The following is a 14,134-nucleotide window of genomic DNA, read 5'->3' as shown; positions in this document are numbered from 1 at the left end:
TGTGAATCTTAAATTATTATTATTTCTTCCTGTCGCTTACACCCAAGGTGGGGGCAGGGGAAGAGGAGGGGAAGAGGAGAGGGGGGACTCGCCTCCCCCCCTAAGGCACTGAGTGGAGAAGCCGCAAGGGGGGAGGGGGGAGGTCACATTGTCCTCACTCTCTGGGGCTAGGCCCCAGGTCTCCCCAGCCCTGGGCTCCCCCATCACCTGAAATGCTAAGATGAGGCCCAGGGCCACCTGACCTCCCCCAACCCCAATATATTACATCATCACTTTTTAAATAGATACAGGGACTGGTCCCGCTACCCCCTCCCTGTGACACCCCCTCACTATTGGGGGTACCTGGGCAGCTGTGCAAATGGGCATGAGGGTGCATGGGAGGAAGGGAGAGCACCGGGCCCCTTAACCTGCCCCTTTTAAGGAGGGGGAGGGGCCGCCAGGCCAGGGAGGGGAAATAGTGCAAGGCAGAGCCCAGGCCGCAAGGGGGGGGGCGAGGGGGGGCAGCACCCAGCGAGGACGGGAGGGGGGGCAGTTGCCCCCACCCCCAGCAGAATTGGGTAGTTAAAAATCTGAAACTAGATTTCAACAAGACCAACAGAAGAGGCTATGTACAGAACCGGGGTGGATTCAATCCTAAGGGAAGAGCGAGGGGGCTGCCCTCCGAGACCCAGCAGGGCGGCCGGGCCGGCAGGGGTCTGGGAGCGGAACCCCTTCGGCGCTCTCCCGGCGGCGCGCCCGCGGGTCCCCGGAGCGGCCGCCAGGGGGCGCCCGCCCGCGCGCTCCGCAGGCCCGCAGCCCCTCACCCCGTGCCCGAGCCCGCGCCGCGCCAGCCCGGGGGCGGCGTGAGTCAGGGGCGGCCCGGCGGCGGCTCCGGCTCGCACCTGGGCGGGAGGAGGAGAGGAGGGCAGGAGCCACCCGGCCCGCCCTGCCCTCTGGCCCCGGGGAGGGAGCGGCGGGAACAAGACATTCCCTGCCCGGGGACGCGGGAGGGGAGGGCAGGGCCGGGGCGGAGAGCCGAGCGGAGCGGGCCCCTCCCGCTGCCCCCAGGGGCGGGCGAGCCACTCAGGCCACCCCGCCCCCTTCTCCTCCAGGACCCCGTGACTCAGCGCTCGGAGCCTGGCGGGGGGCGAGGGGGGGGGGGGGGCGCGAGGATGGCTCCTTCCTGCGGGGCCCAGTCCCCCAGGCTTTCCAGCTTCTACCTCGCTTTCCCCCACCTACCCTTCCTTCGCCGCCCCCCTTTGCATAATTCACTGCCAGGAAAAGGGAACAGAAACCAGGAAGGAGGGGTCTCGGAAGGGAAGGGAGGGGCGGTCCTTCACCCCCTGACGCAGCCAAAACCCCTAGGGGCGTGGGGGCGGGGCAAGACTTTGGTCCCAAGCCCCCCACCCCCTGGAAACCCGCATAGCCGAAGAGGGACCCCACAAATCAGAAATACATTATTGCTTCTACTCCCCAGGAGCAGCTGGGGACAGGGACCCCACCTTTACAATAGAGCTGTAAATATAGACATACTATCCTGCGTCACTCCTTGGGAGATCACCCCAGTCTGGGGAGCCTCTACCCCAAAACCTTCTCAGCTTGGAACTGGGATGAGGGTTCTGGGGGGCGCGGGGGAAGGGGCAGATCTCTGAAGCCGGGGAGGCCCAGAGCCCCGACCCGGCTCTGTCCGTCCCGCCCACTCCCACTGCTTGGCAGCGGCGGCCCGGCCTCGCGCTGCGCCAGCCAGGCCGCTCGGCCCTCTCTAAGAGGACTCCATGGCACCTTCGGCCTGCGGCGTACTGGGTGCCCCCTCCTCCTCCTCGTCATCAGGGGGCCCCAGGGCGGCGACCGGAGGGCCAGTAGGGGCTGACTGCTCCCAGAATCGGGCCAGAGAGAGGCGGAAGGTGTCCAAGTGGCCGTTGGAGAGGTCGAGGCCCGCGGGGGACGGGGCGGCGGCGGAGGGCGGTGGGTAGTGGGGTGGCGCGTCGTCCTTCCGGCGCCGCCGGGTGCGCACCTCCAGGCAGTTCTGGCCCTTGAGGTGGCGCTGCAGGTGGTCCTCCTTGGCGAAGGCCTTGTGGCACAGGTGGCACTCGTAGGGCCGGTCCCCCGTGTGCAGGTGCATGTGGTTCTTGAGGTCGTAGCTGTGCAGGAAGCGGGCTGGGCAGTGCGGGCACGAGTAAGGCCGCTCTCCGGTGTGCTTCCGCATGTGAATCTTCAGCTTGTCGTTCCTGGCCGGGCGGGGTGCAAGGGAGAGGGTTCAGGACAGGACCCTGGCTGGCTCCTCCGGGCCAGGTCCCTGGGGTCTCGTCCCTCTGGTCCCTCTGCCGCGGGCTGCCTCTTACCGCCCGGGACGCCCTTGCTGACTGCTCCCAGCTTAGGCCGGCGCGGCCTCCCTGCCTCCAACACCAAACCTGTCCTGCCCCAGACCCACCTGCCTTGACCTTCCTTCTCCCGGCCTCCCGGTTTTGTGCGGGTCACTCCGGTCACCCCCACGCCTCCAGCCCTTCCAGGACCACCTGCTCCCCACCCGGGGTCTCCTAACCCCCCTCTCCGCACCCCTCCCCACGGGTGCTCACCGGGTGAAGCGGACGCCGCAGACTTCGCAGGCGAAGGGCTTCTCACCCGTGTGGGTCCTCATGTGGCGGGGCAGCTTGCCTGCCCCGTGGATGATCTTGTGGCAGACGGGGCACTCCTGGGGCATCTGGGAGCGGCGTTTGCGCACCAGCTTGTCCTGGCCGTCCAGGCCGGGCGCGAGGGCGTCCTGGTGCAGCGAACTCAGGTAGGCCATCAGGTCAGGATCGATGGCGTCCTCGTCTGAGCCCAGCTCCTCCGGGGACAGCGGGGGCCCACCCCCCTGCGCCAGCCCGTAGGCGGTGGAGTACACGGGCTCCTCCTCTTCTTCCTCACCCTCATAGGCCTCGTAGGTCAGGGGCCCCTCGGGGGGTGAAGCAGTCCCGGCTGGAGGGCTGTAGCTGTCCCCCGGCCCGCTGCCCGCACTGCCACCCACCCTGGCCCCCTCCTCCTCCTCGTAGGTCGCGGGTTGGCTGGGCACCGCGGGCACCTCGGGCACTAAGTGGTTCGCCCGGGCCCCCTTGGTCTGCAGGAACGCTTTCCGGGGCTTGCGGCTGCGGCGGGCCACGGGCCGAGGGGGGCGGCGGGGGGCGGGGGCGGGCGGGGCGCCTGCGGGGGGCTGTCTTCGCCATCGGGAACTCCCGCCGCCGTGGCCGTGGCCGTGGCCGTGGCGAAGGCCTCCAGGTACTGGCGGGCCCGCTCACAGTCGTCCTCGTCGGGGCTGGGGGCTTCCAGGCCGCTGCCCTGCAGAATCTCCATGCAGGCAGCGATGACACACGGGATCTCCAGCAGCCGGGCGGCCTGGAGCACGGCGGGCATGTTGGCGCTGCTGGTCGTCAGCGTGGCCGTGTAGGCGAACTCGAGCAGGGCGCCCAGGGCCTCCGGCCCCACGAAGTCCAGCTCGCACACGCCGGCGCCCGCCCCCCCGGCGGCCGGCCCGCCGCCCCCGGCCCCCGAGACGGCGCCGCCACCGCCCTCGGTGAACAGCTTCTTGAAGTAGTGGCTGCAGGCGGCCAGCACGGCCCGGTGGGTGCGGTATTCGAGGCCCTGGGTCCGGATGGTGAGGTCGCAGAGGTGGCCCAGCTGGCGCTGTTCGTTGAGGCAGCTCAGGAGCTCGCTGCTGTGGTCTGGGAACGGGATCCCGATGAGGTCGTCCTCAGGGCTCCCCATCTTTTTCTGTAGGGTTGAGGAGAGGGAGAGGGTGAGAGCACTCGGCCCTGCGAGGGGGTCCGAGGAGGGAGCCGCGGGGTCGGCCCTCGCTCGGCGCCGGATACCCTAAGTGTTTCTACCCATTCGGTCTTGCGCGAGCCCCGAGTCCCGACTAGCACCTTGTCTCCTCACAGACAGGGAACCCGACGCGCAGGCAGGTGAAGTGACTTTCCAAGGTACGTGCCGAATGGCGTTCAAAGCCAGGCCGTGGGCCCAAGTCCTGTTCCCAACTGCTGTGCACAGTCCTGCCTGCCTCTGGGTGCGCAGGAGCCCGGACTTGCCCGCGGAACCTTCTCTAGAGGCCCGTCCGCTTCACCCGCCCCCCTCCCCATGCCTTTGGAGGAAGCACTGGGCTGGGGGACAGGACACATGGGGAGGCTCCATAAAGTGGCCAAAGGATTCGGGGCTCAATCATCTGGGGAGTGGGGTGACAGTCTGTGACGGAGCCTCCCCACAGCCAGAGAGGCCAAGGACGGAGCCGAGACTCACGCTGGACCCAGGCGTGCTCCCGCCCGGCCATGACGTTAAATCAAGTCGCCCCCACGAAGGGCCTGGCGCGCTCACCAGGAGGCCTCCTGCACCTTCACCTTCCTCCTCCCCTCCCCCACCCACTAAAAGTTCATCTCCTCTTTTAGATTCCACCCCCCACCCCAGGCCAAAAGGGAAATACAGCTCCCAGCACCCCTCCACATCCTCCCCTCCCCCAGGGGGCCAGGGAGCAGCCACCCTGTGCTGGGGTGTCGCTGGCTGGCTCGGGTGCTTCCTGCCCCGCACAGATAAGCATCGTCCCCGCCCCCTCCCCCACTGCCAATAGGCCAGGTTCCAGTCCCACCCCTCCCCACCTCGCTCCCGCCAGGCCACCACCTCTCCCTCCCCACCGGGTGGTGGTGCCGCTGCTGGCCGGTCAGGAGAGCCCCCTCTCCAGAGGGCCATCCCCACCCCACCCCACTCCCGCCCCCGTGCTGCCCTCTCTGAGGCACAGAGATACGGCACCCCCCCAAGGGGGTGGAGGGCAGGGGGGTGGTAGAGTGGGTCTGGCCTGGAAGTGGGGTGTCTGCTGCCATCTTGCTCAGTGACTTTGGACAAGTCCCTTCTCTCTGTGCGTCACCTTCCTCAGCTGTACAAGGAGTGGGTAGAAGGCCCAAGGACTCAGCCCTTTAGCCCTGACCTTTGGTGGGTCTGGAGCCACTGGAGACAGAGTCCGGGCCTGGAAAGAGCTGTGCTCCGGACGCAGCCAGGCTTGACTCTGTGGCTGACTAGCTCGGTGGCTTTCAACACAACATCTATAGTCTCTGAGCCTCCTTCCTGGTCGACAATACAGGATAATTCCTCCGGATTCCTAGGGCTGTGGTGGCGGCTGAGTGAGACCGTGTGCTGGCCTAGGGGCTGACACACACATTCTGGCCTTGGGAGGGAGAAGCGAGGCCTCACCCAGGGGCAGATTCCACTCTACAGATGGCCTCTGCTGGGAAACAGCTTGGGGACAGCTGGGTCTCTCTCCCTCAAGTCACCCCAAGGAGTCAGGTTACTACTAGCTACATGACCTTGGGTAAGTCACTTCCTTCCCCCACCCCAGGAGGCCCGTTTCCTCGTCCATAATATTGAAGTCCCCAGGGTGGGTCCCACCGACACTGGTCAGTGTCGTCTTCGCCACTGCCAACGGCCGCTCAGCCCTGGCCACTGGGGGGAAAAGTTTTTTTCAGGGAGTTGGGGGAGTCAGGGGCCACAGATTTCCTCTTTAGAGCACAAGACCCGCATTGTCTCCGCCCGCCTCCAGGCCGGTCACCTGCATAGAAGCCTTAAGTGAGCCTCACCCATGTGTCTGTCTGTCTGTCTGTCTGTCTGTCTGTCTGTCTCTCTCTCTCTCTCTCTCTCGTAAGTTGCAAGTTGCGCCCAGATGCCCTCAGCGAGGCCCTTGCTCCCACCCTGGGTCCCCACATCCCTTCTCTCCCTGGGGGCAGCCCCAGACCCCTTTGGTTCTCCTGTCTGCACTTTACAAACTGAACGAGGGGCAAACAGCCCCAGAACTTAGGAACAGACAAAAACCGGGTGGGCGCCCTCCTGAGCCCAAGCGGATCCTGTCCCTCCTGAGGGGGACGGGTGGGGCTATCCTCGCTGTCCATTGGCCTGGAGCTGGGCACCCGCAGGCACGTGGCTCACCCCATCCCTCTCCCTCCTTCCCTCCCCACCCCACCCATTCCTGCCGCTTGCTAAGCCCGCCTCCTTTCTCCCACCCCAGGGCCGGTCTCCGAGGCAACCTGGTGTGGCAGGGCACTGATTGGCTGACCCTGCTGTCAGGTCACAGGCTCAGGCTGGTTCACCACGCAACTCACACAGGACTTGGGCAAGGGTGGGTGTTTAACCCCTTAGGCCCAACTCCAATGCCCTCGGCCACGCGGTGGCAACGCGGGAGGGGAGAGGCAGGGGACACGCGTGGGAAGGGGAGGTGTCGGTAAGGTTCTCCAGCTCCGGGAGACTCCCCCGGCCCTCACCCGGGGCTCTGGCACCAATGCCAACTTAGGTGTCGCCTGGAGCTACCCTGGTGCCAACCAGGCCACGGGGGCACTCCTAGCCCCGTCATCGGGGGGCGGGGGTGGGGCACCGGTGCCGGGATGCCCACCCCACCTCGGGCACCCTTCCCGCATCTGCATCCCAAAGGGCCCGGCCCCCTGACGCCCCGTGAGGGCGGCCCATCCCCACCCAGCCCGGCATGCCCCCTCTTGCTGAGGCCTTGTGGGCATGGGTGTGTGTGGAGGTTGGGGGGGGCGGCTGTGCCAGGGAACCAGGCGAGGTCTGTTTGGTCTGTTTGCCTGGTAGGGGGAAGAACCGGGGGCCCCGCCCCATCACTCCCCCTTTCCCGCCACCCCCCCAGGCTCCCCTCACTGTCAGGCCTGCTAGACCGGCCAAGCAGGTGGGCAGCTCTCTTGAAACTGGGCCCTGAGTCAAGCCTGCCCCATCTTTGGTGGGGGGGAAGACTTTGGGGTGAGAAAGGTAGAAGGGGGCAAAGGTAGGAGCCCCATCAGGTACCTCTCCGCACCCAGGGGCACCCGCCAGCCTGTGTGTCCGCCACCAAGAATCAAAAGATAGAGAGCAGTGGCCCTGCTAGGAAGGGAGGAGGCTGTAACTCCTTCCGGGTGCTGACCTCAGACGGTGTCCAGTGCGGTGCTGGGGGTGCCAGGGCCACCCCTGCCGGCTGGGGCCAGGCAAGGAGAGGGGATACGGCCCCATCGGCGGCCGATGAGTAAAGCTGGCCCCCCTTCCCCACAGCCTGCGGATTAGGGGAGTGAGGCTTAGTGTGGGGGGCAGCAGGCGGAACCGGGATTAGCGGCAGAGAAAATAGATATGGGGCCGAGACGCGGGCGCACAGAACCCCCCCCCCCCCCCCACCAAAGGCTTCTCCAGGTGCAGCAGCTTGGGGTGAGGGAGGCTGAGACCTGGCCGGGACATCCCCCGGCCAGAGTGATGGAGGCCCGAGGCGCTTCTCAGTGCCCCCCCTCCTGTCTTGGCTGGCCGCCCCTCCCTCTTACTTCTCTCTCTTTTCTGCCCCCCCCCGCCCCCACCCCAACTCCAGCCTCAGGTTCTCTTCCTGTTTTTTTGGAGCTAAGTTTTGCACGCAGACAGGGCTTTGGCCTGTGGCTGGACCAGGGGGGTGGGGAAGTAGGACAACGGGGCCAAAGTCCTCAGGGACCCAGGAGTCCCGGCTCCCCAGCCTCTCCTACACTTCCCGGGGCTGCTGGAACCCAGGGGCTGTGGCCATCTGGACCGCCCAGCTGGGAAGGCAGGGTAAGGGGCCAGGGAGTCCCCTGAGGGGCCGGTAAGGGCTCGGAAGGCAAGGCCCCCTGCCCCCGGGGGTGCCCTGGGCGTGTACGGAGTCCCACCCCAGCCCCTCCGAGCGAGTGCGTGCCCTGCCCATCCCCCACACGCCGCTTCCCCCCTCCTAACCTCACCACCCCCAGCACTCACACTTCCTGGGGGCCAGGCGGGGAAGGGAGACCGCAAGCCACGAAGGGGGAAGGAGGCCAGGGGAGCTGGCTGCTTCCCGGTGCTGTGGGGGTTAAGCCTCTCCTCCCTCAAAATGCCCAATTCCCGGTGCTGTGACTCCTGGAAGGAAGGAGGCCTCCGTGCTCCCCTCCACCTTCACTTCCCTGACATCAGGGCACAGCCCTCGCCTGCCCCGCAGGGCACAGGCCAACCTGGGGGGTGTGAGGGGCGCAAGATGGCAGAGATGTGGCCTTCCTCCTTTGCCTCTGGGGACCCCTGCTCACCAGCCACCCTGCGCTCCTGGACCCCCTCCTTGGCCTCTTCTTCCTGTCCCCTTGCTCACTGGCCTGCCTGTCCCCTGACCAAGACGACACGCATCCTTGCCGGCCCCCTGCCTCCACTCTAGGCATCCGTGTCCCTCAGGCCCCAGGAGCCACCCCAGCCTCTCCTGTCTCTGCTGCTTTGCCCCTCAGGTGTGGGCCCAGCCTGTCCCGCTGCCTCCACTCCCCTCTGCTCCGGGCAGCACCCCTTCCCCTCTCCCCAGGCTGGCGGGCAGAGAGGGGCCGCAGCATTCCATCAAGCAGCCAGGCCTGCCTTCCAAGGCCTGGTCTTGCCATGGGATGGCCACATCCAGGGCACCCAGGCCCCGCTTCTGGAAGAAGCACAGGATCGAAATTTGGGGGCCAGCTGGAGAGGATGGGTGGTGGGGTGGGGGTGCGGAGAGAGCGGATGTGGGGTGGGGTGGAGGGGGGGACAACCCAGGCCTCTGCCCGTCAGAGTTTCCAGCCCTGGAGCTGCTGGGCTTTCCCCGGAGTGCCCACCCTGGGCCAGGCAACCTCGTACCTGGACAGACCCTGGCCATCAGGGTTCCCAGCAGGAGCTGCCCGGGCAGCACCGGCTCCCCTTAGGGCCCGAGGAGACGGCACAAGGTGCCAGGGTCTGCCCTGTGCCCACCCCCTCCCCCCAGCCTAGCGTCTCAGGCTGGGTAACCGAGCCGGCTGGTAACCCCACACCCGCCAAGCCGCGGGCAGAAACCTGAGCCCCCCAGCCCCAGAGGACACCCCAGCCCGATCCCCGGAGCCCGGCTCTCTGCCAGCCTGTCCAACCTCCTGTCCTGGCCCAGCGATCCCTCGGCTCCCGTAGGCCCCTTCTGCTCCCCTGTCCTCCTGGGTCCCCTAAATGCTGAAGCTTCCCCACACACCAGCTCTTCAGACCCTCAGCTCCCCACACCTTCCCAGGGAAGTTTGGACACCCTCTTCCTAGCCTGTTTTTCAGTCCCTCTCTGACCCTTGGCCAATTCTAGGCCTCCAAGCCTCCCCTGGGGCCTGATCTCCCAAGCCAGAGAAGGGCCTACTCACCTGAACGCTGAGGGGCCTCTCCGGCAACTCCTCTTGGCCCCTGGGGGGAGCAGGTTGGGAGGGGTGGGGGAGGGCCGGGCTGGGGGGGGGGGAGGTGGGGTGGCTGTTCCCCGCTCCAGCTCCCTCCTTCAAAGGGGCCGCCCACGACCTGGCCCAGCCCCTCCCCCCTACAGCCTTAACCCTCTGGGTGCTGCCCCCCCCTCCCCCCCAGCTTGGAGGGAGGGGTTACCGGAGGGCTGGCAGCGTGGGAGAGGGCCTAAAGTCTCTGCCTGTGGTGCCCGAAGCCCCAGCTGTACCCACCCCCGCTCGTCCTCGCTCAGTCCCGAAAGGGGAAAAAGGTGAGCGTAGGCAAGGTAGGAGCCGGGACAGTCCAGGAGGACAGAGGTGAGGAGGAGCCACGGGAGAGGCTGCTGGAGGTGGGACCAGGAGAAGGAAGAAGGGAGGGGAGGGGACAGGAGGCGGCAGTGGCCGGGAGAGGGAGGAGGGGAACCCTGGACAGTCAGTGCCAGGGCTGACAGGTGCCCAGGTCCCAGCCCCTCAGGGCACGCGGTCCCAGAGGGGACCACGGGGAGGCCCTCCGGACTCCAGTGGTCCCCTCGGACCCCTGGGAGCTGGCCGAATTCTCCCCCCACCCCCCCACTGCCCCTCCGCCTGCATGGGCCGGGGCCCTCAGGGGCTGGGCAAGGCGGCACCCCCGCCCTCCCTGCGCCTCACCCCAAACCCACTCACATACCACAGCTCCTTGCCCGGGCGCCAGCCCCTGCCAACCAGGCCAGGGGGCAGCACTCATGCCAGCCCCCAATGGCCAGGGGGACCAGGGGGACGGGGCTGGCCTGAGGGGGCGGACAGATGGGGGGAGCTGAGGGCACCGAAAGAGGAAGGAGCCAGGAGGGGGCATCTGCTGGGAAGCGCCTAGCCCCACCCCTTGCGCAAGCTGCCACCCTGGCCGGTTGGGTGGGACCCGCCTGGGCCTGAGGGGCAACTCAGGAGGGCTGTGAGCCCAGAGATGGGTGGGCCACAAAGTTCCCCTCCAACTCCTAGGGTCTCTTATTCCTGGAACAAGGGGTACCCTAATGTTCCCTAGATGCGAGGCGATCCAGGCCCTCCCGGGGCGGGGAGGACCACAGAAATGCCCCCTAAAACACCCCTCCCCTTTCCCCCCAACAGCTGCTGGCTCAGTGCCGCTGGCCTGCTGCCCCTCACCAGCTCCCGGCCCGGCTGGCACCTACCCACCAGGATGCTGGCAGTCCTGCCCTCCTCTCCCTCCTACCCCCCTGCTCCCGGTGCCCCGTGCCAACTGTGGGCCTGGGGTGGGGGAGGGTCACCCCCGTGCCTTGGTGCCAGTCAGGCGGGTCCGGGCCCCTAGGTGCTACAGATAAGGCCCAAGACCCTGTTCTCGAGCCATCTCCTCAAGACGCAGTGCACAAGTCAGGGCCTACACGAGAGCCCAGGAGACTGTGGACAGCCTAGTGAACACTCATTGAGAGCTCCATTCCCCAAAGTGGGTGCCGGCCTCCCAGCATTCCCTCTGCTTGAACATTTGCTTGGGCACCAAAGTCCCCACAATTCCTGAGAGCCTTGGTGCCCGCAGCCTGCAAGAGAGTGGGGTGGGGCTGCTCTCTGCCCTTTGATCCCCATAAAGGCAGGGAACCAGCCTAGAGGGCAGGGGGCAGGGAAGGGGCCCCTCCATTTTACCCCTGCCAGGGGCAGCAGGGCAGGGTGGGGGCACCTCTTGGGTGGGGCCTATGGTAAGAACGGTAGCCTGTCCCAGCAGAGGAGAGGGATGTTAATCATGGGTACGCGGTGTCATGTGGGCACAGGACGGTGAGGACGGGGCGGGGTGGGAGATGCAGAGGGTACCCACCTTCCAGTTCATGCCTGTCCTGGCTTTTACTCTCATCTTGCAACGTTTCCAGACTTAACCAAAGTGAGAGAGCAAAGAGGACTACAACTCCCAGTATGCACCACAATTGCTCTGCATGTACCTTGGGAGTTGTAGTTCCCAAGAGAAGTCCTGCGTGCTCTTCCCCAGAGCCTTGCTGATGGGGACAGGAGGGCAGAGCAGAGGACTTGGTCAGAAGTCTCTAAGGGGACTGTGTTTGGAAGAGGTAAAAGGCTAGGAGGTCCACGGTGGGGCGAGAGGACCCCTTCTCCCAGGCGAAGGGGAGGAAAGGAGGAAGGAAGGAGGAGAGGATGTCTGTTGAAAGGGGCATATGGGTGGGGAGGAGTTGGGGGGGGGGGGTGGAAACAGGAAGGAAACTGAAGCCAGAGACATGAGGTCGAAAGCAAAGGCCTGGTGGAGCCTGACTCCGAAGCCTGGCAGGGACTGGGAAAGCATTTCCCCTGCCATTCTGGTGGCCTGGGGGCTCTAAGAGGAATTAGTGATGTCAACTGATAGCTGGCTGGTGTGCTTGTTGGGGTCACTGGCTCCATTTGCCTGCCACAAGCCCTCTTTTGCCTGGGGCGCTTTTCAACCTCTGGATCTGGCGCAGGTATTTGCTGGCTGGAGAAATCTGAAGGCTGACTTGGTTCTGGGATGATAGGAGGCGGAGGAAGAGGATGGGGGAGGTCAGGGCCAGGCCTGATGGGGAGTGTGCTGGGCGGAGGTACATGTGGGGTTAGGTCCAGGTGTGAGGTCAAGGAATCACGCTGGCAAATGAGGACGCTACCTTCCAGGACCAAGGCCATGGCAGCTGGGAGGCCTCGGCGAAGAGAGGGCTAAGTCGCCAAGGCTACCAGCCTCCGCCCACCCCAACCAAGGGATGCAGTGGAGAGGGCAGCCCTCTTCGCTTTCCCTGTGGAATTTGCTAAAGGTAGCTTTCCCTCTGGGCCAGGCAGCCTTGAACGTTAAAGGTGGCAACTCAGGGGCCAGATGTCAGCTGGGTGTCTTTCCTTAGTAGGGGGTGGAGGTCAGAAGTGGTCAGAGGCTCTGTTTTGAGGCCGCGTTCTCTGGGCTCCCCAAGGCTCCCAGATAGATGCTTACAGGCCTCAGCTAAGACTCTTGCCAAGACCTGAGTGTGGCTGGGGCGGGGGTGGGGGGGGAGGTCTTCCTTGCCCCTCCAAAGCCCTTGATAGTGGACGACAGTCGCTCTAACCCCTTCCCCCCAGTCCCCCAGGCCCGCCTTGGCGCTTGGCCGCCTGTGTGTTGGCAGGACTAGGGGTGGGGGGGCAGCGAGGCAACTTCAAACTGTCCGGGCAAAACGTCAAGTTTACTCACGAGTTTACTCAGCAGAAGGAGGGGGAAGAGGCTAGAGCGACACACCCCATGCCAGGGTCCTAGCCATCTCCTCTCCCCACCTTCCTCCCCCCCTCCACTCTTCTCTTCAGCCCTAGGCAGTAGGCATAGGCCCCAAGGCCTGGTGGCCAGAGAGCCTTCACTTTCAGAAGGTCAAGGAACCAAGCAGCCCGGAGGCAGGAAGCCCCGAAGCAGGTCCAGAGGCTCCGTCAGAGGGCAGTGCCCTGCCTGGAGCCCATTTACTACCCAGTCTTAGGGCCTTGGCCTTGACCAGAACTGGGTCTCTCAGCCACCAAGAAGGGGGCAGTACCAGGCCAGGCTTCCTCCATCCGGGCAGTCCCCCGGGCAGTGACTTCTGACCCCAAATGGCCAGTCCTAGGCTGCGCCTCAGGCAGCATGGTGCCATCTGGGCGGCCATAAGATCAGGGGCTGGTCTGCTCCGTCTTGGCTTGGAATGGGGGGCCAGCACCCTATCTGACCTACTTCCCTTTCCTCCCCACCTGCTTTCGTTCTCTGCTTCTCTCCCCCAGCCTTCACCGTCCCCACCCCAGAGGCGCTCCGCCCCCCCCCATGCCCGCTGGGCCCCCTCCCCCACCCTTCCCCAGGGTGCCAAGTGCAGGCACACAAAGGGCCTGATGGTGCATTGTTAGCCCAGCCCCCGCTGCCCGCCGCGCCCTCCCGGGGCGGGCACTAGGCCAAGGAGGAGCTGGGGGCCCTGGGTGCCAGGGGGCACCACGGGGAAGGAGCAAGAGGTCAACACCTGTCTCCCAGACACTGGGGTCCACAGTAGCCAGAGCTTCGTACTGATGAGAGTGCCTATCAGAGCAGGCCTCGCTCCCTGACACCTGAACCTAGCGGGCACCGCTCTCCTCCTTCCCCAGAGCCCCCTTCGGGTGGCAGTGACCGCTTTCTGACCCCTGTGTCAAGGCTGGGGGGCGGGTGTGGGACTCAAGGGAGGGGACAGCGTCTGGGGGGTGCTGGCGGCGGGCTGCACCATGCCTGCGGCAACCGTGTAACAGAGGCGCGCTGGGGGAGCTGGGGTCCCGGGGGCCGGGGACAGGAGGCACCGGCGGAGATTTCTTCTGGTTTCATCAGCTGCTCCAGGGGGAGCCCCCTGCTCTCCTCCCCAGCCACCAGTGACAGGGAGCACTCCCTGCCACCCAGACTCAGTCACAGCCACGTCCCTGTCCAGCCCTGCACCACACTCCTCGCACCCGCTCTCCCCTCCCAGCCTGGTGCCCACTCCATGCCGGGTCTGCCAGGCAGGTACAGGGGTGACCGAACCAGTCGGTGTGTGCCGGGGAGCAGGAGGCAACCCCGTAATCCTCCAGGCCTCACCCCCCCTACACGCTGCACCCTCAGGGAGCAGAGAGTTCCCATCCTGGTTTAACCCCTCACAGCTCAGCCTGGCTCCCCCTGGCCCTGACCAACTGCCTCCCTCCGCCAGGAATAAGTTGGGGGAAGGGGGACTCTCTGCGCTGACTCACTCCCATTCCCGGCCGCAGCTAGGGGTCTGCGAGGCGGTCGGGCGGGGGTCAATTCAAGAACGCCCTCCACCTGGCCCGGAAGCCAGGACAGCCTGCTGGTCTCCCCCTCTCCTCAGCACCCACTTCCGGTGTCCCAAACTAGGTCAGCGGCGCTCGTTTCCTGTGGGTCAGCTAGCACCCGCGCCTCTGCCCCTCCCCTGCTCCGGACCCGGGCTCCCTGCCCCCCCCCCCCCCCCAGGGCGCCCCGAGGTCTCACCACGTCTCAGCCGCCCTTTGATACGTGGGGGTTGTGCGGGGCGGGGGGCAGGGGACCC

General features: G+C 66.1%; 1 protein-coding gene across 1 annotated transcript; it reads right to left on the bottom strand.

The window, feature by feature from the left end:
- Positions 1–7,155, bottom strand: ZBTB7B (zinc finger and BTB domain containing 7B). The gene is given in 4 exon segments (XM_053908750.1): positions 1–2,207; positions 2,556–3,130; positions 3,133–3,726; positions 6,902–7,155. Coding segments are annotated over 3 exon segments (1,629 nt in total). The 5' UTR covers positions 3,721–3,726; positions 6,902–7,155; the 3' UTR covers positions 1–1,741.
- Between the last annotated feature and the right edge of the window lie 6,979 nt (positions 7,156–14,134).

This window comes from Panthera pardus, unplaced genomic scaffold (genome assembly GCF_024362965.1).
Source record: "Panthera pardus isolate Hobbes unplaced genomic scaffold, ASM2436296v1 HiC_scaffold_21, whole genome shotgun sequence".
Lineage (NCBI taxonomy): Eukaryota > Metazoa > Chordata > Mammalia > Carnivora > Felidae > Panthera > Panthera pardus.
The sequence above is the reverse complement of the archived record's forward strand: the minus strand, read 5'-3'. Positions and strand labels throughout refer to the sequence as shown.